This window comes from Gorilla gorilla, chromosome 11, assembly GCF_029281585.2.
Source record: "Gorilla gorilla gorilla isolate KB3781 chromosome 11, NHGRI_mGorGor1-v2.1_pri, whole genome shotgun sequence".
Taxonomy (NCBI): Eukaryota; Metazoa; Chordata; class Mammalia; order Primates; family Hominidae; genus Gorilla; species Gorilla gorilla.
In genome coordinates this window covers 99,923,011-99,950,386 of record NC_073235.2, presented here as the reverse complement: position 1 = coordinate 99,950,386, position 27,376 = coordinate 99,923,011, and the positions used below count along the sequence as shown (strand labels likewise).

At 40.0% G+C, this 27,376-nt stretch overlaps 1 protein-coding gene across 3 annotated transcripts in view; it reads right to left on the bottom strand.

Annotated features, from left to right (window-relative positions):
- Nucleotides 1–20,639: 20,639 nt before the first annotated feature.
- Nucleotides 20,640–27,376, bottom strand: part of MOB4 (MOB family member 4, phocein) — a 53,701-nt gene continuing 46,964 nt past the window's right edge. For all 3 annotated transcript variants that reach the window (XM_019021931.3, XM_019021926.3, XM_019021927.3), the window contains 3 exons: nucleotides 24,850–24,929; nucleotides 22,875–22,986; nucleotides 20,640–22,746 (listed from right to left, as the gene is read on the bottom strand). In XM_019021931.3, the coding sequence (XP_018877476.1) occupies nucleotides 22,615–22,746; nucleotides 22,875–22,986; nucleotides 24,850–24,929 (324 nt within the window). In that variant the 3' untranslated portion in view covers nucleotides 20,640–22,614. The remainder of the gene's footprint in view (nucleotides 22,747–22,874; nucleotides 22,987–24,849; nucleotides 24,930–27,376) is intronic.

The following is a 27,376-nucleotide window of genomic DNA, read 5'->3' as shown; positions in this document are numbered from 1 at the left end:
TGTCATCCTTTTGAATTTGTTCTTCTAGGAAACCATATGTCTCAAGATTTTTCTTCCTTTTTTAAGGCCCTTTAAATGCTAATTAGTTAGGATTCCATTTTTCAAAATTTCCAGCTTTACCATAGAGCTGCAGCCTGACATTCTGTGTATGTTTCTCTCTTTCTTCCCACGTCTTCACGTGAAGAGCTACTTCCATGAACCCAAGTTAAAATGAATGAGGGTCACTCCTTATTCCAAAATATCCTCCAAATGAATTAGATTTAAGTGAAAAAAAAGATATAAAAATACGAAATAGCTGGACATGATGGTTCACACCTGTAATCCAAGCAACTCAGGAGGCCGAGACAGGGGTATCACTTGAGGTCAGGAGTTGGAGACCAGTCTAGGCAATATGGCAAGACCCAGTCTCTACAAAAAATTTAAAAATTAGCCCAGTATAAAGCCCAGGCACAGTGGCTCACGCCTGTAATCCCAGCACTTTAGGAGGCCAAGACAGGCAGATCACCTGAGGTCAGGAAATCGAGACCAGCCTGGCCAACATGGTGAAACCCCGTCTCTACTAAAAATACAAAAATTAGCCAGGCGTGGTAGTGCGTGCCTCAGCTACTCAGGAGGCTGAAACAGGAGAATCGCTTGAACCCAGGAGGCAGAGGTTGCAGGGAGCCGAGATCACTCCATTACATTCCAGACTGGGTGACAAGGGCAAAACTCCATCTCAAAACAAAATTTAGCCAGGTATGGTGGCACGTACCTGCAGTCTCAGCTACTTGACAGGCTGAGGTGGAAGAATCGCTTGAGCCCGAGTTCAAGGCTTCAGTGAGCTGTGATCACATCACTGCACTCCAGCCTGGGCAACAGGGTGAGACACCAACTCTAAAAAAATTTTTAAATTAAAAAGAATGTTTTTAATTTGTGCAGCAGCAATAGAAAAAGGGCAACAGACCAAGACTGTCTCAAAAAAAAAAAATTGTTTTTTAAACTGAGCCGGGCGCGGTGGCTTGCGCCTGTAATCCCAGCACTTTGGGAGGCTGAGGCAGGCGAATCATGAGGTCAGGAGATCAAGACCATCCTGGCCAACATGGTGAAACCGCGTCTCTACTAAAATTACAAAAATTAGGTAGGCATGGTGGCACATGTCTGTAATCCCAGCTACTCAGGAGGCTGAGGCAGGAGAATCGCTTGAACAAGGGAGTCGGAGGTTGCAGTGAGCCGTGATTGAGCCACTGTACTCCAGCCTGGGCGACAGAATGAGACTCCATCTCTAAATAAATAAATAAATAAACAAAAATAAAAAGATTTTAAACCAAAATAATAAATGAGTAAATATTTAGAGCATAATTCAAAACCCAGAAGCCATAAAGGAAAAGACTGTGTAAATACTAAGACTACAAAAACATTTAAAACTTCTCTGCAGCAAAACATCCTATTAGCAACAGTGGGGTAATCCCAACACTTCGGGAGGCCAAGGCAGAAGGATCACTCGGGGCCAGGAGTTCGAGTCCAGCTTGGGCAACCTAGTGAGACTCCACCTCTACAAAACAATTTTTAAAAATTAACTGGGTGTGGTGGCACATGCCTGTAGTCCTAGCTACTCGAGAGGCTGAGGCAGAAGGATTGCTTAAGCCCAGGAGTTCAAGGCCAACCTGGGCAACATAGTAAGACCCTTATCTCTTAAAAATAAATAAATAAATAATAAATATTATTTATAAATTTATAAATATTATTTATAAATAAATATTAAAAAGAAGGGAGGTTTCCAGAGATGGGTAGCAACAGGGCGACACAGTAAGACCCTCATCTCTTAAAAATAAATAAATAAATAAATAAATAAATAAAATTAAAAAGAAGGGAGGTTTCCAAAGATGGGTAGCAGCAGTGTTCAGGACCGTAAGAGGCAGCATAGCAGAAAGAGGAAGCTGAGCTTTGGAGCCAGGACTCAGTTCTCATCCTGACCCTGCTACTTAATCCTATGGACACTGCACAGCTACTTGGAAACTTGACTTACTTGTATATGAATTGGGGATGATAACAAATGTTACTGTTTGGGGATAAAATGAGATAATGTGGGAATGTGTTTAACACAGTTCCTGACATCTGGTTAGGGGCTCAATGAATTGAAACTATTTTTTTTTAAGGTCTGGTTTTAAGTTTGCAAAGAAGTTCTTTTTCATAGAGAGAACAAGATTATGTTTGGGGAAGCAATAGAATAAATACAAGGCATCTTTAAAATTAGAATATAATATCCACAGACATTTATTTCCATGTGGTTAGTAAAAAGATTCATTGCTACTTTGCCAGGTATATTAGGTAGTTCATAGGGTCTCCAAAGGGCCAAGACTGGATGCTAAGCAGCCAAGAACAAACCATGCTGTGAAAGTATCTGCAGAAGACCATGCTGCTATCACTACAGGCACAAATGCCACAAATGGCACATGTCTTCAATAAAAGACAGAGGAGGAAGAGATATCTTAAGAATGCTTTTGGCTGGATGTGGTGGCTCACGCCTGTAATCCCAGCACTTTGGGAGGCTGAGGTGGGCAGATCACTTGAGGTCAGGAGTTTGAGACCAGCCTGGCCAACATGGTGAAACCCCATCTCTACTGAAAATACAAAAATTAGCTGGATGTAGTGGCGGGCACCTGTAATCCCAGCTACTCCGGGAGGCTGATGCAGGAGAATAGCTTGAGTCCAGAAGGTGGTGGGTGCAGTGAGCCAAGATTATACCACTGCACTCCAGCCTGGGCAACAGAGTGAGGAAAAAAAAAAAAAAGAATGCTTTTTAGTTTTCAGTGCTCAGGGTCTGAATAAAGGCCTCATCCTGAAATAGAATCCCTGTGATAGGATTCAGGTTTACTTTCTCATCCATTCACTTATGTAACAAATGTTTATTGGCTCTCAGTCAGATGCTCTGCCAGACACAGTCTTGCCCTTATGGAATCAATAGGCTACAAGAGGAGAAAAATAGTAAGTGAATGATTATACAAATAATTATGTCATATGTTATTGATGGAAATACTCGTATAGGGAAGCAAATTTTGCCAGGAGCACGTACAGAAGAACCTACTATACTCAAAGTCAGGGAAGGTTTCCCTGAGTAAATGATATTTTTCATTTGAACCCAGGAGGCAGAGGTTGCAGTGAGCCAAGAATGCGCTTCTCCATACCAGCCTGGGCAACAGAGTGAGACTCTGTCTAAAAAAAAAAAAAAAAAAAAAAAAAAAAACTCAGCATGCCAAGGCCCCAGACTTTAAGGTATCATTTTCTGAGCCCCAACAGTGTTGTAAAATTATGAACTAATCATTTTTACACATGAAGACCTACGAATTTTTTAGGGGCCCCCCAAAAAAAGAATTGAGAGTTGTAAAAAATATATACGTTGGCTCTAAAATATGAAAACTGTAAAACTAAAATTTTAAATTACATGGCTATATAGAATAACATATACCAACAGTATTCCCTGTCACAGTCACAAAAATACCATTAATTTAGAAAACAATTTGTAGATTTAACTTTTCTCAATTCAAAGGAATTCCAGAGACTATGTGATAAAGGTTGAGAGCACCCCTAATCCAAAATCCACAATGCTCCCTCCAAAACTTTTTGAGCAACATGGTGTCACAAGTGGAAAATTCCACATATAAGTACTTACCACAAACTTTGTTTCATGCACAAAATTCTTTAAATATTTTATAAAATTATCTTCAGGCTATCTATATAACGTGTATATGAAACATAAATTAATTTTGTGTGTAGACATGGGTCCCACCCCCAAGATGATCTCATTATCTATATGCAGACATTCCAAATTTTAAAAAAATCTAAAATCCAAAATACTCCTGGTCCCAAGCATTTCAGATAAGGGATACTCAGCTTGTATTGATGAGACACCATGGCCAATTATAAACCAAGTGACCAACAAGAGCTCAATTCTTTGTTTTGTTTTGAGACAGAGTCTTGCTCTTGTCACCCAGGCTAGAGTGCAATGGCACGATCTCAGCTCACTGCAACCTCCCGTCAAGTGATTCTCCTGCTTCAGCCTCCCGAGTACCTGGGATTACAGGCATGCGCCACCACACCCAGCTAATTTTTGTATTTTAATAGAGACGAGGTTTCGCCATGTTGGCCAGGCTGGTCTAGAACTCCTGACCTCGTGATCCACCCGCCTCGGCCTCCCAAAGTGCTGGGATTGCAGGTGTGAGCCACCGCACCCAGCCAAGTGCTCAATTCTTAAAAACCAATTACCAAAACACTGTTCAATTTTTTTTGGTGGGGGGGACAGAGTCTCCCTCTGTCACCCAAACTGGAGTGCAGTGGCACAATCATGGCTCACTGCAGCCTCGACTTCCCTGGGCTCAAGCAATCCTCCCACCTCAGCCTCCCAAGTAGCTGGGACCACAGGTGCACGCCACCATGCCCAGCTAATTTTTGTATTTTCGGTAGAGACGGGGTTTCGCCATGTTGCCCAGGCTGGTCTCGAACTCCTGAGCTCAAGTGATCCTCCCGCCTTGGCCTCCCAAAGTGCTAGGATTACAGGAGTGAGCCACATTGCCTGGCTGTGTGTCTTAATCGTCTTAAAATTGTCCGATTTTAAGAAGTGGGGAAGTTCAGGGCAGAGGATCTGAGTGTGCAGAACAGCAGATAGCTGTGTCAGGACTAAGATCAGGGAGCACAGAGGGCTTCTTGTTGGTAGATAGAAGGTGCCACAGGTATTGGGAGGGGGCTAGCAATAGAGAACTCACAAGGATGAAAAATTCTTCTGCAGGCCACAGAACATTTGCATTAAAAGAAATCTATTCCTTGCCTGGTGTCCATGGGGATGTTAGAGAGAAAAAAAAAAGAGAGAACTCTATAACAGTTTTCCTCTACTTGGCCTCCCTTTCACCACCACTACTACATTTCTAAGCCACTCATCTTTGCCTTTTTTCATGCTCCATTCTAATTGTACCTGAGTAATGATTTTGTGAAAGGAAAATAAATCTCCCCCAAATCACTAAGCCAAAGAGAAAAGTCAAGCTGGGAACTGCCTGGGGCAAACCTGCATCCCATTCTATTCCTAAATAAGTTAGCTACAAAGATCTTTAAAAGCTACATACCTCCCTCATGATTTGCCCACAACGAAATTCACTGTGGACAAAGGACAGGCTGAATTCGAAGTCATCCCTCTGCTCCTGTGAGACAAATGCATATCTGATTGCTTCCTTTGCCTTATTTCACTAAACCAGACTAAGGCTTTAGTGACTATTCCTATAAATCATGCATTCAGTGAAAGGCTAATCAAAAACTCAAAATAATGTAACTGTTAGGCCAGGCGCAGTGGCTCAGACCTGTAATCCCAGCACTTTAGGAGGCCGAGGTGGGTGGATCCCCTGAGGTCAGGAGTTCCAGACCAGCCTGACCAATATGGTGTAACCCCATCTCTACTAAAAACACAAAAATTAGGCCAGGAGCGGTGGCTCACGCCTGTAATCCCAGCACTTTGGGAGGCCAAGGCGGGTGGATCACGAAGTCAGGAGATAGAGACCATCCTGACCAACATGGTGGAACCCCATCTCTACTAAAAATACAAAAAATTAGCCAGGTGTGGTGGCACGCGCCTGTAGTCCCAGCTGCTCGGGAAGCTGAGGCAGGAGAATCACTTGAGCCCAGGAGGCAGAGGTTGCAGTGAGCTGAAATCATGCCACTGCACTCCAGCCTGGGCAACAGAGCAAGACTACATCTCAAAACAAACAAAAAACAAACAAACAACAATGCAACTGTTTGCCTCTTATCCACCTATGACCTGGAAGCCCTCTCCCCTGTCCCACCTTTCCACACCGAAACAATGTACATCTTACATATATTGATTGATATGTCTCCCTAAAATGTTTAAAACCAAGCAGTGCCCCCACCACCTTGGGCACATGTCATTAGGACCTCCTGAGGCTGGGTCACGGGCAAGTGTTTAACCTTGGCAAAATACACTTTATAAATTGACTGAGACCTGGCCGGGCGCAGTGGCTCACACCTGTAATCCTAGTACTTTGGGAGGCCGAGGGAGGCGGATCCCTTGAGGTCAGGAGGTCAAGACCAGCCTGGACAACATGGTGAAACTGTGTCTCTATTAAAAATACAAAAATTAGCCAGGCATGGTTGTGCATGCCTTTAATCCCAGCTACTCAAGAGGCTGAGGTAGTAGAATCACTTGAACTCAGGAGGCAGATGTTGCAATGAGCCGAGATCCCACCATTGCACTCCAGCCTGCGCTACAGAGCGAAACTATCTCAAAAATAAATAAAATAAATAAATAAATAAATAAATAAATAAATAAATAAATAAATAAATAAATTGACTGAGACCTGTTTCAGATATTTGGGGTACACATTTTTTTTATTTCCGTGCTAGGATTACAGGTATGAGCCACCACGCCCGGCCAGGTCTCAGTCAATTTATAACCAGCTAACATCATAATGACAAGATCAAATTCAACCAGGCGCAGTGGCTCATGCCTGTAATCCCAGCACTTTGGGAGGCCAAGAAGGGTGGATCACAAGGTCAAGAGATCAAGACCATCCTGGCCAACATGGTGAAACTCCGTCCCTACTAAAAAATACAAAAATTAGCTGGGCATGGTGGCATGTGCCTGTAGTCCCAGCTACTCAGGAGGCTGAGGCAGGAGAATCACTTGAACCTGGGAGGCAGAGGTTGCGGTGAGCCGAGATTATGCCACTGCACTCCAGCATGGCAACAGAGCGAGAAACCATCTCAAAAAAAAAAAAGGTCAAATTCACTCATAACAATATTAAACTTAAATGTAAATGGGCTAAATGCCCCAATTAAAAGACACAGACTGGCAAATTGGATAAACAGTTAAGACCCATCAGTGTGCTGTATTCAGGACACCCATCTCACGTGCAGAGACACACATAGACTCAAAGGGACGGAGGAAGATCTACCAAGCAAATGGGAAACAAAAAAAAGCAGGGGTTGCAATCCTAGTCTCTGATAAAACAGACTTTAAACCAACAAAGATCAAAAAAGACGAAGAAGGAAATTACATAACGGTAAAGGGATCAATGCAACAAGAAGAGCTAACTATACTAAATATACATGCACCCAATATAGGAGCACCCAGACTCATAAAGCAAGTCCTTAGAGACCTACAAAGAGACTTAGACTCCCACACAATAATAATGGGAGACTTTAACACCCCACTGTCAGTATTAGACAGATCAACGAGACAGAATGTTAACAAGGATATCCAGGACTTAAACTCAGCTCTACACCAAGCGGACCTAATAGACATCTACAGAACTCTCCACCCCAAATCAACAGAATATACATTCTTCTCAGCACCACATCACACTTATTCCAAAACTGACCACATAGTTGGAAGTAAAACACTCCTCAGCAAATGTAAAAGAACAGAAATCACAACAAACTGTCTCTCAGACCACAGTTTAATCAAATTAGAACTCAGGATTAAGGAATCACTCAAAACCACACAACTATATGGAAACTGAACAACCTGCTCCTGAATCACTACTGGGTAAATAACAAAATGAAGGCAGAAATAAAGATGTTCTTTGAAACTAATGAGAACAAAGACACAACATACAAGAATCTCTGGGACACATTTAAAGCATTGTGTAGAGGGAAATTTACAGCACTAAATGCCCACAAGAGAAAGAAGGAAAGATCTAAAATTGACACCCTAACATCATAATTAAAAGAACTAGAGAAGCAAGATCAAACAAATTCAAAAGCTAGCAGAAGGCCAGAAATAACTAAGATTAGAGCAGAACTGAAGGAGACAGTGACACAAAAAAACCTTCAAAAAATCAATGAATCCAGGAGCAGGTTTTTTGAAAAGATCAACAAAATAGATAGACTGCTAGCAAGACTAATAAAGAAGAAAAGAGAGAAGAATCAAATAGATACAATAAAAAATGATAAAGGGGATATCTCCAAGAATCCCACAGAAATACAAACTACCATCAGAGAATACTATAAACACCTCCATGCAAATAAACTAGAAAATCTAGAAGAAATGGATAAATTCCTGGACACATACACCCTCCCAAGACTAAACCAGGAAGAAGTTGAATCCATGAATAGACCAATAACAGGCTCAGAAATTGAGGCAATAATTAATAGCCTACCAACCAAAAAAAGTCCAGGACCAGACAACTCACAGCCGAATTCTACCAGAGGTACAAAGAGGAGCTGATACTATTCCTTCTGAAACTATTCCAATCAATAGAAAAAGAGGGAATCCTCCCTAACTCATTTTATGGGGCCAGCATCATCCTGATACCAAAGCCAGGCAGAGACACAACAAAAAAAGAGAATTTTAGACCAATATCCCTGATGAACATCGATGCAAAAATCCTCAATAAAATACTGGCAAACCAAATCCAGCAGCACATCAAAAATCTTATCCACGAAGATCAAGTTGGCTTCATCCTGGGATGCAAGGCTGGTTCAACATATGCAAATCAATAAACGTAATCCATCACGTAAACAAAACAAAAACCACATGATTATCTCAATACATGCAGAAAAGGCCTTAGACAAAATTCAACAGCTCTTCATTCTAAAAACTCTCAATAAACTAGGTATTGATGGGACGTATCTCAAAATAATAAGTTATTTATGACAAACACACAGCCAATATCATACTGAATGGGCAAAAACTGGAAGCATTTCGTTTGAAAACTGGCGCAAGACAGGGATGCCCTCTCTCAGCACTCCTATTCAACATAGTGTTGGAAGTTCTGGCCAGGGCAATCAGGCAGGAGAAAGAAATAAAGGGTATTCAATTAGGAAAAGAGGAAGTCAAATTGTCCCTGTTTGCAGATGACATGATTGTATATTTAGAAAACCCCATTGTCTCAGCCCAAAATCTCCTTAAGCTGATAAGCAACTTCAGAAAAGTCTCAGGATACAAAATCAATGTGCAAAAATCACAAGCATTCCTATACACCAATAACAGACAAACAAAGAGCCAAATCATGAGTGAACTCCCATTCACAATTGCTACAAAGAGAATAAAATACCTAGGAATCCAACTTACAAGGGATGGGAAGGACCTCTTCAAGGAGAACTACAAACCACTGCTCAGCGAAATAAAAGAGTACACAAACAAATGGAAGAATATTCCATGCTCATGGATAGGAAGAATCAATACGGTGAAAATGGCCATACTGCCCAAGGTAATTTATAGATTCAATGCCATCCCCATCAAGCTACCAATGACTTGCTCCACAGAATAAGAAAAAACTACTTTAAATTTCATATGGAACCAAAAAAGAGTCTGCATTGCCAAGACAATCCTAAGCAAAAAGAACAAAGCTGGAGGCATCACGCTACCTGACTTCAACTATACTACAAGGCTACAGTAACCAAAACAGCATGGTACTGGTACCAAAACAGATATATAAACCAATGGAACAGAACAGAGCCCTCAGAAATAACACCACCCATCTACAACCATCTGATCTTTGACAAACCTGATGAAAACAAGAAATGGGAAAAAGATTCCCTATTTAATAAGTGGTGCTGGGAAAACTTGCTAGCCATATGTAGAATGCTGAAACTGGATCCCTTCCTAACACCTTATACAAAAATTAATTTAAGGTGGATTAAAGACTTAAATATTAGACCTAAAACCATAAAAACCCTAGAAGAAAACCTAGGCAATACCATTCAGGACATAGGCATGGGCAAGGACTTCATGACTAAAACACCAAAAGCAATGGCAACAAAAGCCAAAATTGACAAATGGGATCTAATTAAACTAAAGAGCTTCTGCACAGCAAATGAAACTACCATCAGAGTGAACAGGCAACCTACAGAATGGGAGAAAATTTTTGTAATCTACCCATCTGACAAAGGGCTAATATCCAGAATCAACAAAGAACTTACAAATTTACAAGAAAAAATCAAACAATCCCATCAAAAAGTGGGCAAAGAACAGACACTTTTCAAAAGAAGACATTTATGCAGCCAACAGACACATGAAAAAATGTTCATCATCACTGGCCATCAGAGAAATGCAAATCAAAACCACAATGAGATACCATCTCACACCAGTTAGAATGGCAATCATTAAAAAGGCAGGAAACAACAGGTGCTGGAGAGGATGTGGAGAAACAGGGACGCTTTTACACTGTTGGTGAGAGTGTAAACTAGTTCAACCATTGTGGAAGACAGTGTGGCGATCTAGAACTAGAAATACCATTTGACCCAGTGATCCCATTACTGGGTATATACCCAAAGGATTATAAATCATGCTACTATAAAGACCCATGCACATGTATGTTTATTGCGGCACTATTCACAATAGCAAAGACTTGGAACCAACCCAAATGTCCATCAGTGATAGACTGGATTAAGAAAATGTGGCACATATACACCATGGAATACTATGCAGCCATAAAAAAGGATGAGTTCATGTCCTTTGTAGGGACAGGGATGAAGCTGGAAATCATCATTCCGAGCAAACTATCGCAAGGACAGAAAACCAAACACCACATGTTCTCACTCATAGGTGGGAATTGAACAATGAGAACACTTGGACACAGGGCAGGGAACATCACACCCCAGGGCCTGTTGTGGGGTGGAGGATGGGGGAGGGATAGCATTAGGAGATATACCTAATGTAAATGATGAATTAATGGGTGCAGCAAACCAACATGGCACATGTATACATATGTAACAAACCTGCATGTTGTGCACATGTACCCTCAAACTTAAAGTATAATTTTAAAAAAAGATTAAAACATAAATGAGTTAAATATGATTTTAAATCCAATATTAAATTAACACCTCAAAGGAGGCTCAGAACAAGGGAATATATTGTCTCTTAACTCAATTATATCAGATGCCTAAAAGGATAAAGCTATATGTTTACTGAGACCACTATTACTTATAAAACCTAACAAAAATAGAAGCCTACAAACCTAACTAGCCTCACCCTAGGAGACATTCATACAGTATAATAAGATTAGACTAATTATTAATAATTAAGGCCAGGTGCAGTGGCTCATGCCTGTAATCCCAGCACTCGAGAGGCCGAGGCGGGAGGATCACTTGAGCTCAGGAGTTCCAGATCACCCCGGCCAATATGGTGAAACCCCATCTTTACTAAAAATACAAAAAATTAGCGTGGCGTGGTGGCGTGTGCCTGTAGCCCCAGCTACTGAGGAGGCTGAGGTGGAGGTTGCAGTGCACTGAGACCATGCCACTCCTTCCAACCTGGGCAACAGAGCAAGATGCTGTCTCAAAATAAATAATTAAACAAACAAACAAAAAAACTGTAAATTGTAAGACATTCCAAATTTCCTTAGAAATTAAAAACTTATAAAGATGCACTTATTCATAACGTACTCCTTTCCTTTCAAAGTCACAAACATCAAATTTCTTCTCCAGTAGTCTCAGTTCTAGCTTCTAGAAGGCTGTGCTGTTTACATAGCTGTTATCTAAAATTTGTTTTCTAATTTGCTTCCAAGATGATGAATACAATCTTTAAAGTGCTTCATTTACAGGCTGGGTGTGGTGGTTCACGCCTGGAATCCCAGCACTTTGGGAGGCCGAAGCAGGTGGATCACCTGAGGTTGGGAGTTCGAGACCAGCCTGACCAACATGGATAAACTCCGTCTCTACTAAAAATACAAAAAATTAGCCAGGCGTGTTGGTGCATGCCTGTAATCCCAGCTATTCGGGAGGCTGAGACAGGAGAATCACTTGAACCCAGCAGGCAGAAGTTGCAGTGAGCCGAGATCATGCCATTGCACTGCAGTCTGGGCAACAAGAGTGAAACTCCATCTCAAAAGCAACAACAAAAAAAGTGCTTCATTTACTTACCTGTCAAGACAGATGCAAATATATTACATTCATGAAATAGAATGGCACTGCACTAAGTTCACAATTTCTTGATTTAGTCACTCAACTGGATCTAGATTAACAGACTGAATTTTTGCTGGGTAATGATTTGAAATTTCATATTTTATATTAAATCACTTGATGCATAAGAGAAGGACCAAGTGATAACAATTGCAATGTGCAATTCTGACTAAAGAAGCACATTTGGATCCAATTTAAGAAATCATCAGGTTGGCCAGGCACAGTGGCTCACACCTATAATCCCAGCGCTTTGGGAGGTTGAGGCGGGCAGATCACAAGGTCAGGAGTTCAAGACCAACCTGACCAATATGGTGAAACCCTGTCTCTACTAAAAATACAAAAATTAGCCGGGCGTGGTGGTGGGTGCCTGTAGTCCCAGCTACTCGGGAGGCTGAGGCAGGAGAATCGCTTGAACCCAGGAGGCGGAGGTTGAAGTGAGCCAAGATCATGCCACTGCACTCCAGCCTGGGCGACAGAGAGAGACTCCATCTCAGAAAAAGAAAGAAGAAGAAATCATCAGGTTAAGGCCGGGTGTGGTGGTTCACTCTTGTAATCCCAGCTCTTTGGGAGGCCAAGGCAGGTGGATCACCTGAGGTCGCGAGTTCGAGACCAGGCTGACCAACATGGAGAAACCCAATCTCTACTAAAAATAAGCCAGGCATGGTGGCGCATGCCTGTAATCCCAGCTACTCAGGAGGCTGAGGCAGGAGAATCACTTGAACCCAGGAGATGGAGGTTGCGGTGAGCCGAGATGGCACCATTCATTGCACTCCAACCTGGGCAACAAGTGCGAAACTCCATCTCAAAAAAAAAAAAAAAAAGAGAGAAATCATCAGGTTAGTGTAGGAATCCCTGGGAAAGAATGGGTACATTGTGAAGTTTCTGGCATACTTACAAAATCGCTAGTGAAAGCTAAAGGCAGATGGGATTTTAGCCAGTTGACGACTGGCCTATTTTCAATTTAGAATTGTAAACAGGAGAAGGGGCTGTTTTATAATCAACCAAAATCACAGTAGTGATTAAGATATGCCCTGGGAGTAAATCAGGGGTTTTAGAAGTCCCCAAACATCCCTACTATTTAGTGTACCATATGCTGCTATACCGAATATTCTCGTCCATGAAAAGACTTCACGCAGCTCCCAAACTCTAACCTACTCCCACAACTCAGACAATGACTACAATGTTAAACTCTGGCCCCAAGAAGCACTTTTGGGTCTAACTAGAGAATCTCATCATTTACTTTTGGGATGGATTATAGGATCTGGCTAAAATGAAACTTAACTTCATATCCTAAATTTTCCAGTGATTTCCAGAACTAGTAGCATATCAGAGTCACCTGGGAAACTTTAAAAACCCAGAATCAGGTCCTCCCATTCTCAAAGCAGTTTCCAAGGTGGAGTCCAAGAATCTGTAGTTTTAAACTCTCTCTTTTGTTTTTCGATGTACAAAAAGACTTCGAAAACATTCTTCCACCTCATTTTCTTCCATCTCTCCTGAACTCTGTCTTTCATAAACTGGCAAGCAACATCGCTGAACCACATCAGCAATGTGGTTTTATGCATCAACTAAAAGATCACATTGTCCAGAAATAAATCTGTGCATATGCAGTTAACTTACCTTCAACAAGGTTGCCAAGAATCCACAAAAGGGAAAAGGTAGTCTCTTCAATACACGGTGTTGGAAAAGCTGGATATCCATGTGCAAAAGATTGAAATCGGACTCTTTTCTTACACCATACACAAAAATCAACTAAAAATGGATTAAAGATTTAAAAGTAAGACTGAAAAGCACACAGTTCCTACAAGAAAACATAGGGGAAAACCTTCATGACATTGGTCGTGGCAATTTCATGCATATGACACCAAAATACAGGCAATAAAAACAAAAAACAAGTGGGATTATCTCAAACTAAAACGTTCCTGCACAGGAAATGAAAAAATCAACAGTGAAAAAGGTAACCTAGGGAATGGGAGAAGATATTTGCAAACGTATCTCTAATAAGAGGTTAATCTCGAAAATATATAAGGAACTCCTACAACTAAATAGTAAAATAACTAACAGCCCAATTTAAAAATGGGCTAAAGACTTGAATAGACTTTTCTCCAAAGAAGACATACAAATAGCCAACAGGTATATGAAAAAATGTTCAATGTCTAGCCATCAGTGAATCAAAACCACAGTAAGGGCCGGGTGCGGTGGCTCATGCCTGTAATCCCAGCACTTTGTGGGGCCGAGGTGGGAGGATCACTTGAGCTCAGGAGTTTGACACCAGCCTGGGCAACATAGTGAGAACTTGTCTCTAACATTAAATTTAAAATAAAAAAAATTTAGGAAAGGAAAAAAATACAATAAGATATCACCTCACACTTGTCAGGATGGTTGTTATCAAAAACCAAAAGTTCTGTGAAGGATGTGGAGAAATTGGAACCCTTGGGTGCTGTTGGTGGGAATGCAAAGCCTCTGTGGAAAACAGAATGGAGGTTCCTCAGAAAATTATATAACTACCATATGCTCTAATAATCCCACTTCTGGGTATGCATACAAAACAACTGAAGTCAGGATCTTGAAGACATATTAACACTCCTATATTCATATCAGACTATTCACAATAGCCAAGGTGTAGAAACAACATTTAAGTTGTTTGGCTTTATTCATCTGTCAATGAAGAAAGAAATGTGATATATACATACAATATAATATTATTCAGCCTTTAAAAAAGGAAGTTCTTTGTTGGGCATGGTGACTCACATCTGTAATGCCAGCACAGCACTCTGGGAGGCCAAGGTGGGAGGTTCGCTTGAGCCTAGCAGTCCAAGACCAGCCTGGGCAACATGGTGAGACCCCATCTTTACAAAAAATTAAAAACTTAGCCGAGGCTGTGGTCTCAGCTACTGGGAAGGCTGAGGCTGAAGAGGCTGAGGTGGGAGGATTGCTTGAGCCCAGGAGGTCAAGGCTGCAATGAGCTGTGACTGCCACTGCACTCCAGCCTGGGTGACAGAATGGGACCCTGTCTCAAAAAACAAACAAACAAAACAAAACAGGAAATTCTCCAATATGCTACAAGACAGATGGACCTTGAGAACATTATGCTAAGTGAAATAAGTCAATCACAAAAAGACAAATACTGTATGAATTCACTTAGATGAAGTATCTAAAATGGTCAAATTCGGCCAGGCACAGTGGCTCATGCCTGTAATCCCAGCACTTTGGGAGGCTGAGGCAGGTGGATCACTTGCGGTCAGGAGTTCGAGACCAGCCTGGCCAACATGGTGAAAGCCTGTCTCTACTAAAAATAAAAAATTAGGTGGGTGTGGTGGCACATGCCCGTAATCCCAGCTACTCTGGAGGCTGAGGCAGGAGAATCACTTGAACTCGGGAGGCAGAGGTTGCAGTGAGCCAAGATTATGCCACTGCACTCCAGCCTAGGCGACAAGAGCAAAACTCTGTCTCAAAAATAAATAAAATAAAATGGACAAATACATAGAATCAAAGGTTACTAATCAATGCACACAAAAGTCAAACAAGATGAATAAACTCTAGAGATCTGCTGTACAACATTATATCTATGGTCAACAATAATGCGTTGTACAAACATTTGTTGAGAGTGGATCTCATGTTAAGAATTCTTACAATAAATTTTTTTTAAAGATTATACCAAGAACTTAGTTATATACAAATGGATCAATACAAGGAGGATGTAGCAAATGGTAACCTGCAGAAAATGATCCCAAATTCAATTTTTCAGAGACTTAAATGATGCCTATGTGTTTGGGAGACACGAAGTGGATAACAGGCAGGAAATGAAAAGTCCCACTATAGAGTAAAAATTAAGTCCATAGCATGAACTATGAGATTAACAATGTAAATTTGTGTTTTTTTGTTTTGTTTTGTTTTGAGACGGAGTCTCGCTCTGTCATCCAGGCTGGAGTGCAGTGGCACGATCATGGCTCACTGCAACCTCCGTCTCCCAGGTTCAAGCGATTCTCCTGCCTCTGCCTCCTGAGTAGCTGGGATTACAGGCACATGCCACCACACCCGACTAATTTTTTGTGTTTTGTTTGTTTTGTTTTTTTAAACAGAGAAGGGGGTTTCACCATGTTGACCAGGCTGGTCTCGAACTCCTGACCTCAAGTGATCCACCCGCCTCGGCCTCCCAAAGTGTTGGGATTACAGGCATGAGCCACCGTGCCTGCCCAGCCTAACAATGTAAATTTGACGGAGGCAAGTGGATCACTTGAGGTCAGGAGTTTGAGACCAGCCTGGCCAATACGATGAAACCCCATCTCTACTGAAAATACAAAAATTAGCCAGGCATGGTGGCTGTAATCCCAGCTACTCGGGAGACTGAGCAGGAGAATCGCTTGAACCCAGGAGGTGGAGGTTGCAGTGAGCCAAGACCACGCCACTGCACTTCAGCATGGGTGACACAGCAAAACCCTGTATTAAAAAAAGAAAAAAAAAAGTGAATTTGAGAGGATTGCTGTGTAGACTGAATAAAGGCCCCTAATATGTCCACATCCTAATCCCTGGAACTTGTATGTTACTTTGCATGGCAAAAGGGACTTTGCAAAAGTACTTAAGGATTTTGAGATTGGGAGATTACCCAAGTGGGCCCAATGATGTAATCACAAGTGTCCTTGTAAGAGGAAGTCAGAAGGAAATACCATCACAGAAGGAAAAGCCATGTGATGATGGAAGTAGGGACTTGAATTATTATGCTGGCAAAGAATGCTGGCAGCCACCAGAAGCCAAAAGAAGCAAGGAAAGAATTCTTCCCTGGAGCCTCTAGAAGGAACCAGGAATTGTATTTTGGCCCAGTAAAGCTGATTTTGAGCTCTGAACTCAGGAAGTGTGACAGGATACGTTTATATTGTTTTAATCTACTAAATTTGTGGTTTACTATAACAGCCATAGGAAACTAATACAATTACTGACATGGTATCTCAACAATCAGAATCCAAGGTCTGCATCTGTTTCATAAAATGTTTTTAAAATGCACCAAAGATTTAAAAAGTGGTTTAAATTTTCCCAAAATCAAGGCAAGCATATGATTTATCTATGTATACATATCTGGTTTTAAAAACATAATGACATCTTTCAGGGCAGGTAACTAGGGACTTATTCTCAGACGTCAAAAAGACCCTACTGATATTATGGAATTGGGTGAAGGGGTATCTCATTTGCTATTACCATAATGACTATACCCACTATTATGTCCTCATCTCTGGAGTTCCCTTGTTCCTTTATCAACTCCCCTCAATCTATCTCTGAGAGAAGTGGGGGATTACTGAATCCTGTTATTCTTGATTTAATCTCTTACTTTTAAAACAAGGAATAAGGCATTTTTTAAAAGAAACCTAGCATTTTCTTGTAGACATTGATGCTAAGGAAAACCAAAAATATTTATTTTTTGAGGCAAGGTCTCACTCTGTCACGCAGGTTGGAGTGCAGTGGCACAACCATAGCTCACTGTGGCCTCAAACCACTGGGCTCAAGTAATCCCCGCCAAACCCCTGCCTTAGCCTCCCCAGTAGCTGATACCACCAGTGTGCACCACCATACTCAGTTAATTTTTTAAATTTTTTGTATAGACAAAAATTGGGGTCTCACTATATTGCAAAGGCTGGCTCAAACTCCTGGCCTTAAGCAATCCTCTGGCCTTAGCCTCCCAAAATGCTGAGATTACAGATGTGAGCCACTATGCCCAGTCATCAAAAATATTATACTTGTAGGGATACAGATAATTATTTTACATAAAGCATACTGTATGAGCATGTTCCTGATACAAAAAAAAGGCAGAGATAATACTATAACCTGTAACATAAACTAGAAGTAAATATTTTTGTCATATAAGATATAGGTGGCTCTCATGAGGTCAACCCAAAATAAAATAATAAATATGCTATTTGGCTGGGCGCAGTGGCTCATGCCTCTAATCCCAACACTTTGGGAGGCCAAGGCCGGTGGATCACCTGAGGTCAGGAGTTCGAGATCAACCTGGCCAAAATGGTGAAACTCTGTCTCTACTAAAAATACAAAAATTAGTCGGGTGTGATGGTGCGGTGGTGCAGGCCTGTAGTCCCAACTACTTGGAAGGCTGAGGCAGGAGAATCACTTGAACTTGGGAGGAGGAAGTTGCAGTGAGCCGAGATCACACCACTGCACTCCAGCCTGAGTGACAAAGGAGTGAGACTCCGTCTCAAAAAATAAAATAAAAAAAGATAAATACACTACTTATGGAATTAAAAACTGCTTTTAACAAGGTTTATGAGACAAATCCAGATCAGCATATTATCTTGATCTTATGAAAAAATGAACAGTTCACTAGTTTTAAATATTGATGTCACTGTTAATCCTAAAATCATCACTTAATTGACATACTTCATGGATTTAAGTTCACGGTGTCAATTTTTTTTTTTTTTTTTTTTTTTTGAGATGGAGTCTTGCTCTCTCACCCAGGCTGGAGTGCAGTGGCACAATCTCAGCTCATTGCAACCTCCACCTCCCAGGTTCAAGAGATTCTTGTACCTCAGCCTCCCAAGTAGCTGGGTTTATAAGTGCGTATCACCACACCCAGCTAGTTTTTGTATTTTTAGTAGGGACAGGGTTTCATTTTGTTAGTCAGGCTGGTCTCGAACTCCTGACCTCAGGTGATCCACTGGCTTTGACCTCCCAAAGTGCTGGGATTACAGGCATGCGCCACCACGCCCGGCCAATATTTTTATCGTTTACAAATTTAGGTTAATACGAAAATTTAGTATTCTCTTTGCTTAATTACATTAGGTGCTCACACTTGATATGAAGCTTTGTGTACTATAAAAAAGTAGGCCGGGTACTGTGGCTCACCCCTGTAATCCCACTACTTTGGGAGGTCGAGCCAGGCTGATCACTTGAGGTCAGAGTTCAAGACCAGCCTGACCAGTATGATGAAACCCCATCTCTACTAAAAATACAAAAATTAGCCGGGCGTGGTGATGCACACCTATAGTCCCAGCTACTCAGGAGCCTGAGGCAGGAGAATCACTTGAATCCAGGAGGCAGAGGTTGCAATGAGCCGAGACTGCGCCACTATACTCCAGCCTGAGTGACAGAACAAGACTCCGCCTAAAAAAAAAAAAGTAGCAGAAAAGTCATACAAATGAAGAGTAAGCCTCCACAATGAACCTATTATTAGATAGGTAATCTAACCCTCTAGAGGATTCACTTGGTAGCTTTCCGGTTTCATAGTGTACTCTATACTAATAATGCATATTTTTTCAGGAAAACAGATTTGAATGTTCTTATCATCTCAAATAAACTGCTAAGCATATTGCACAAATATGTTTGTCTTTTTTTTTTTTTTTTTTTGAGACGGAGTCTTACTCTGTCACCCAGGCTGGAGTGCAGTGGTGCAATCTCGGCTCACTGCAACCTCCACCTCCCAGGTTCAAGCTATTCTTCTGCCTCAGCCTCCCATGTAGATGGGATTACAGGCATGCATCACCACACCTGGCTAATTTTTGTATTTTTTTAGTAGAGATGGGGTTTCACCATGTTGGCCAGGCTGGTCTTGAACTCCTGGCCTCAAATGATCTGCCCACCTTGGCCTCCAAAGGGCTGGGATTACAGACGTGAGCCACTACACTTGGTCCATATGTATTGTCTGTTAACGAGATGCTTGAAGAAATAAAAATCAACTACTTTTACTAAAATATTCGCATAGCATAGAAGAACTACACAAAGAAACCTTTAGCACATTCAAGGAGTATTCACAAAATAAAGTATATACAATTTAAAATTTAGCTGCTCAAAAAAGATGTCATCATATAGACAGTAAGGCAAAGTACTCACATAAAAAACTTAGTTCTACTATTATAGTGAATTTGACATCAACCAATAAATGTGTTTATAATCGTAACACAGTCCTTACTAACAATGTAATCAAGGATTTTTTTTTTTTGAGACGGAGTTTTTGAGACGGAGTTTTGCTCGTTACCCAGGTTGGAGTGCAATGGCGCGATCTCAGCTCACCACAACCTCCACCTCCCGGGTTCAAGCGATTCTCCTGCCTCAGCCTCCTGAGTAACACCACGCCCGGCTAATGTTTGTATTTTTAGTAGAGACAGGGTTTCTCCATGTTGGTCAGGCTGGTCTCGAACTCCTGACCTCAGGTGATCTGTCTGCCTTGGCCTCCCAAAGTGCTGGGATTACAGGCTTGAGCTCCTGTGCCTGGCCAAGGATTTCTAATTGTATTCTGATAGTAAACGTTGTTAAGTCATCAAGAATTTAACTGAGAAAATGTTCTAGAAATCCAAATTTGACATCTCAAGTCAGAGAAAAGGAAATGTATACACACAAAAGAAGGGTTACTTATGGGAACATAAATAATTAAAAGTTAGCTACTTTCCCAGATGTGATAGGAGAAAAAGAATGAATTGACTATACGATCTTTTGGAAAGAAAAGCTTAAGTTTACCTTCGGATATACATAGGGTAATTCAAACAAAAAGTGGAGCCTAACTTCCTTATCACACAGAACTGTCTTGTTCCCCTCTTAGAACACTTACTTTTATAAATCAATGGTTTGCCAGGCTCATTGATTTTTTAGTAGTATTTATGTACATATAAGTACATTTTCAAAATTCTGAAAACAGTATTAAGGAAAAACAGGAACTGTTTCACTTAGGTCTTACCTAGTATAGTGAATCAACTTCACAATGCCATGAATATTAGTAAGATTATCAACATGAATACAAAAGCAAGACTACAAACTGATTATTTTCTTTTGGAGATGTTTTATGATCAATTCCAAACATACAGTACAGGGAAGGTGAAATGAGTAAGAAAAAAAATCATATTTAAGTCCCCGTTAACACTAAGCCATATTATTCAAAATGTGTTTCAAAATACTCAGCCAGATCACCAAATCTCAGTCACTACCTTAGTATAAATATTCACTAAGAAAATAGTCAAGCAACAGAAATCCATTGTGAGACACCATCTAGAGAGAACAGCTACACTGCTATATATAATTTATTAACTTAGTAGTTTAGTCTCTCAATATTTAGCAGTTTAAAAATTACCATTACCATTGGTTTATAGTGCCATTAATATAAATCCATAATTTCAAAGTCATCATTCCTTTCACTGTGAACTAAGACTTCTTAAAAGATAGTTGTGGGTTGGGGAACAGTAATGACTGTAGCTGGTGGGCAGTGTTCAAAGCCAAAAAGACTGGCAAGCTTGGAAAGGCATACACTATATATACACACACTCTCAGTATACTACTGTTCCCCTTATTTCTGCTGTACATTCTTGTCTCAAAAGATGGTATAAATTATTCCCTTAAATTTGAAAAAACAATTAAGATGAATACATTTTCATCTTCATTTCAAAATTATCCTTCTAAATAAAAAAGAAGTTCCTCATGTTTGTTAAATCTGTTCAGAAGTTAGATTTAAATACTTTCTTCACAACATGTACAATGTTTTCACCCTTACTGCCTCATTACAATCAGTTTGGCAATAAGACCTCCAGTGCTTTATCAAAAATGGCATTCAATAGATTATAAGATTGTTAAATCTGCATTTCAATCATTCTTACCACAATGAATTATAACAAAGTCCAAAAAAATGTATGACTATTCATCAACACCCTTGGAACCTATGAATTACTGCAAATAATCTCACACTGCATGTAATCCAAACATAAACTTCATGGGAGAGGGGGTGTAAAATAAATACTATGGTATTTCTTCAATTCTATTTAATGCTGCCTAGCTGGTTAAATGAAAGATTAATATTACTAACAGGAAGAGTCAAACTATTTTAAGGACTGTTTTCTAAGTAGAACAATTTTGCAAAACAAAGATAAGCAAGAGCCTATGCAAATACATTTTCTTGTAGTGTAATGTAATTGCTAATATGAGGTATAATCTGTAAGCAATTAATACAAATATAAATAGGTATAAGCCACCACTAACTCAGTCTGGTGAAAAGCTTCTCAGCTAAAGTAGTTTGAAGATAAGGTTAAGGTAAATGAGAAGGGGTGGACAGGGCAGGTTTCCAGTGGGAAAATAATTTATGTGCCTTACCATTGTGATCATCCTGTATGTACCAGTCCGTTGTTGCAGAAAGGTAAATCCTTTCCAAGTATGTTATACTTTATGTAGCACAGTAAAATTATTTAAGTATTACTAATGCTTCATTTGCATTTGTATTTAGATATACACATAATTATATATGCATATCAAAAACTGTAAACAGAATTTTAAAACACTTTTATCTCAATTGGGGAAAGTTAACAGGTAAGACAAAACTATGTACTACAGAATTTTTTAGGATATCTAAACTCAAGGTAAAACCAATGGAAAACATTTCTACCTCTTTAGTAAATGGCTTGTGTGAAACCTCAAGCTCTCCCTCATTTTTTTTACAGATGGGTTTGTCTGATGAGGATTGTGATCCAATGATTGTTTAGCAGCAATTTTACCAAACTGTAAATTCTTTTATTAACAGGCATTATAAACAGATAATACTAATCTTATTTAAAAACCAAGAGTGCCACACTGGTGAATATACAGCTTATGAATAACTTAAAAAGTATTTCCCATTTTAAAAGGCAAACCCAGCATACAAAAACCTATACTAAACAAAGAAGCTATAAGATGGATACATGATTGATGTGTCTAAAATGATATATACAGTACATAATGTTAATTATATGATCAGTACATTTTTCTATATGATTCCCTTCATGCTTCACTTTCCCCAGAAACTGAATTCTGTACTTCCTCTTCTAAAATTGGTACAATCAGGTTATCCTTGGACATCAAATTGTATTTCATCACAAACTTAGTAAACCGATGACACAAAAATGTTTCATTCTGTAGAGAGGAAGACAAAAATGTTATTTTAATTCACTATCCCAAACTAAAAGACTAGAAATAACATCAATATATATTACTGTTACGCTGATAAGAATGCATCAAGATAATCAGTGAAATATACTTACTTCATATTCATCAAATATCTGCCGATGATGAAAATAAGCATGTGAAAATATTCTGTAAATCCTACGGCATACTGATCCTAGTTTCGCTACAGATGATTCCTTTATGCTAACCCTAGAAGTAGAAAAGAAACCATAGATGCTTAGAACTGGATAGAATCTTAGGAACAATATAGTCCAATTTCTCGCTTACAAGTGTAGAAACTGACACCTAGGGAAAATAAGCGACTACTCCAAGGTCACACTGCGAGTAAATGCCTGGAGCCCCTGCTCCTCAGTTCTAGGCCAGTGTTCTTTCTACCTAATCACAGGGCCTAACTTAAATTCAGCATTATAGTTTTGAAACTTTGTAAAAGTTTAATGCAGTTAGAATAAATCCCTGACATTTCAAAATTTACTAAAACATCTATTTCCAACATTAATACATTGTCCACTAGAGGCGACTGAAAACTCCTGAAAGGAATTATTGTTTTATTTTACACAACTAGGTTATTCTTTCCTTTTTTTTTTTTTTTTTTTTTTAGAAATTAAGGCCAGGTGTGGTGGCTCATGCCTGTAATCCCAGCACTTTCAGAGGCCAAGGTAGGTGGATCATCTGAGGTCAGGAGTTCGAAACCAGCCTGGCCAGCATGGTGAAACCCCGCCTCTACTAGAAAATACAAAAATTAGCCAGGCGTGGTGGCAGGCACTTGTAATCCCAGCTACTCATGAGGCTGAGGCAGGAGAATCGCTTGAACCCAGGAGGCAGAGGTTGCAGTGAGCTGAGATTGCGCCACTGCACTCCAGCCTGGTTGAGCAAGACTCCTTATATAAAAAGAAAAAAAGAGAGTGAGAAATTAAAATTGTTTTTTTAAAATTGAAATTGTCTGCATATTTCTGATATCCTTTTTTAAAATATGTATACACAGAATATTAAGGTCAAAAGTCAGTATTTTTCTTAACATATTTTATATGAGCTCTTTGAAGCTAATCATATTTGGGGGGGGAAATCTCCAAATCTATCCACCTGGTAACAAATACCTTAATAAAATAAAAGGCAGTCACAAACTTCACCGATAATATATTACATGTACAGACTTCTCAGATCTTAAAAATCAATGAGCAAGGATAAGGAATCCTCAAAAACAAATAGTTCAATTTAGGAAAGTCTGCTCTCTTTTTTTTTTGAGACAGAGTTTCACTCTTGTTGCCCAGGCCTGAGTGCAATGGCGCGATCTCGGCTCACCACAACTTCCGCCTCCTGGGTTCAAGCGATTCTCCTGCCTCAGCCTCCCAAGTGGCTGGGATTACAGGTACTCGTCACCACGCCCAGATCATTTTGTATTTTTAGTAGAGAAGGGGTTTCTACATGTTGTTCAGGCTGGTCTCGAACTCCTGATCTCAGGTGATCCGCACGCCTCGGCCTCCCAAAGTGCTGGGATTACATGCGTGAGCCACTGCGCCCAGCCAGAAAGTCTGCTCTTTAGGCATACTACATAAAGGGAGGTCGAGTCTAACTATCATAGAGATTCAAGTGAGCAAGTATATACATATCCCAACTCTAAAGCATGAGAGGGAGAGCTCTGCAGAATGACATATATGAACACGTACTAGCCTTAGACTGAACTGGCCTTGAGCTTTGACAGCCAAGTCCTGCTGTTTAACCACAGTCCTAATTTCAAAACTTGAATAAACAAGCCAAAATACAACAGCTAAAAAAAAATACAAAAATGCATTAACGAGCAACCTAATTTTACTTTTAAAATACTAATCTTTTATTTTATTTTATTATTATACTTTAAGTTTTAGGGTACATGTGCACAATGCGCAGGTTTGTAACATATGTATACATGTGCCATGTTGGTGTGCTGCACCCATTAACTCATCATTTAGCATTAGGTATATCTCCTAATACTATCCCTCCCCCCTCCCCTCTAAAATACCAATCTTATAAATTAACTCTAAAATGTTTAACACTATGTTTAAAAGTTTCGATTACCTGCTGGGAAAATATTTATTGCTATTCAGAAGACATGCAGCACCATCAAGTGTGTGTCTAGTATAGTCTATAGCAGGACACTACAAAAGAAAGAATATAGAAATGCATCAACAAAGAGCTCTCTCTTAAGTTAGATATATTCATTATACGGGTATACCTTATTCCAAAGACATGAGCATGTTCTAAGAAAAAAGTTCCTTACAATTTCCGAATGCTTGTAAAATATAATGTTATATTAATAAGTAAGGTTTATTATCCCCTTGAACCATATCACAATTCTAGATGATACATAAACCAGTCTCCCATTTTTATTCCCAACATCGTACCTACAAGAAAACAACAATTACAGATAAGAAGAATCCTGATTTATCTCTGGTATCTCCAGGGATGCCTTCTTATATCCTAAACAATATTCCTTATGATGTCCCTAGCACTCTATTATCAATCTAGCAGCCCTCTAAAGAACTTTCTCCCAAATCACCTTTGAATTTTAACATGAAATATCAAAGTTTCCTTATATTTTAATAAATCTGACTTATTCTGTTCCATTTATCAGAAACAATGAAAAAAAGAAACAATGAAACACTGTCTCATGGCAACTCAGTAAATTTATTAAAGGAAAAATAAAACTGCAACGTAATTGTCCTCATCCAGTCCTCCTGAGGGCAGACAGGGAGCAACATCAAGGGGAAAGCAGTCTAGAAACAAACCAGGGAGTCAACCAGAAGGAAAAAACAACTAGAGGAAGGAGTAACAATGACTCTAGCTCAAAGATTCTACCCAGTAATTAGGTTATTTTTCAAGTTTGAGACTGAAGCTGTCACTTAGAAATACGGTTTAGTAACTACTAAATATGGCTTAGTGCCGTGGCACTAAAAAATTACCTAATAAAAAAGAAGTATTTTTCTAACAATATATCCACAGGAATTTCTGATTAGTGGAGTCATTGCCAAAAACAGTACCATGAGCAATATTTATTGAAAAAAACTACCTTTCTCCAGATATATGACCACAGATGAGTTGGTCAAAAGCAAATATCCCAAGTAACTGTATTTCTCATATTTGTCATTTGGGTATACCATGAGACAGTTTTACAACCTTTAAACCAGAATCATCAACAGAAATACAGCAGACCCTTGAACAACACAGGTTTGAACTGCGTAAATCCACTTATGCTCAGATTTTCCCAGCGACGGCAAGACCAACCCCACTTCTTTCTCTTTCTCCTCAGCCTACTCAACGACATGAACACAACAAGGAAGACCTTTATAATGATCCACTTAATGAATGGCAAATATATTTTCTCTTCCTTACGATTTTCTTTAAAAAAAAGAAAGAAAGAAGGTCTCACTATGTTGACCAGGCTGGTCTCGAACTCCTGGCCTCAAGCGATCCTCCCATCTCAGCCTCCCAAAGTGCTGGGTCTACAGGCATAAGCCATCACGCCCAGCCCCTTATGATTTTCTGGATAACATTTTCTTTTCTCTAGCTTACTTCATTGCAATACCCTATATAATACATAGAACATACAAAATGTGTGTTAATCAACTGTTATCGGTAAGGCTTCCAGTCAACAGTAGGCTATTAGTAATTAAGTTTTGGGGGAGTCAAAAGTTATACTCAGATTTTCAGCTGCACAGAGGGTTGGGATCCCAATCCCGGAGTTGTTCAAGGGTCAACTGTATAATGCAAGCCATATATTTAATTTTAAATTTTCTAGGCCCAATGTGGTGGCTCACGCCTGTAATGCCAGCACTTTGGGAGGCCAAAGTGGGAAGATCACTTGAGTCCAGGAGTTCAAGACCAGCCTAGGCAACACAGGGAAATGCCCCTATCTCTATAAAAAATTTGAAAAATTAGCCAGACATGGTGGCACTATGATTGTAGTCCCAGCTACCAAGAAGGCTGAGGCAGGAGGATTGCTTGAGCACGGGAGGTCAAGGGAGGTAAGCCGAGATCAGGCCACTGCATTCCAGCCTGGATAACAGGGTAAGATTTCGTCTCAAAAAATTAATTAACTTTCTAAGAGATACATTAAAAAGGTAACGTGAGGCCGGGCACAGTGGCTCACGCCTATAATTCCAGCATTTTGGGAGGCCGAGGCAGGTGGATCACAAGGTCAGGAGATCAAGACCATCCTGGCTAACACGATGAAACCCCATCTCTACTAAAAATACAAAAAATTAGCTGGGCGCAGTGGCAGGCACCTGTAGTCCCAGCTACTCAGGAGGCTGAGGCAGGAGAATGGCAAGAACCCAGGAGGCGGAGCTTGCAGTGAGCCAAGATCGCGCCACTGCACTCTGGGCAAGAGTGGGAGACTCCGTCTCAAAAATAAAAATTAAAAAATAAAAAATAAAAAGGTAACGTGAAAGAGGTGAAATTAATTTCAATATTGTAGTTTGACCCACTATATCCAAAATAATACCATTTCAGCAGGTAATTGATATAAAATTAATGGGCTACTTTTTGACTTTTAAGATATAATTGATACAACTAAAATTTACTCTTAAAAATTCAGTAGTTTCTA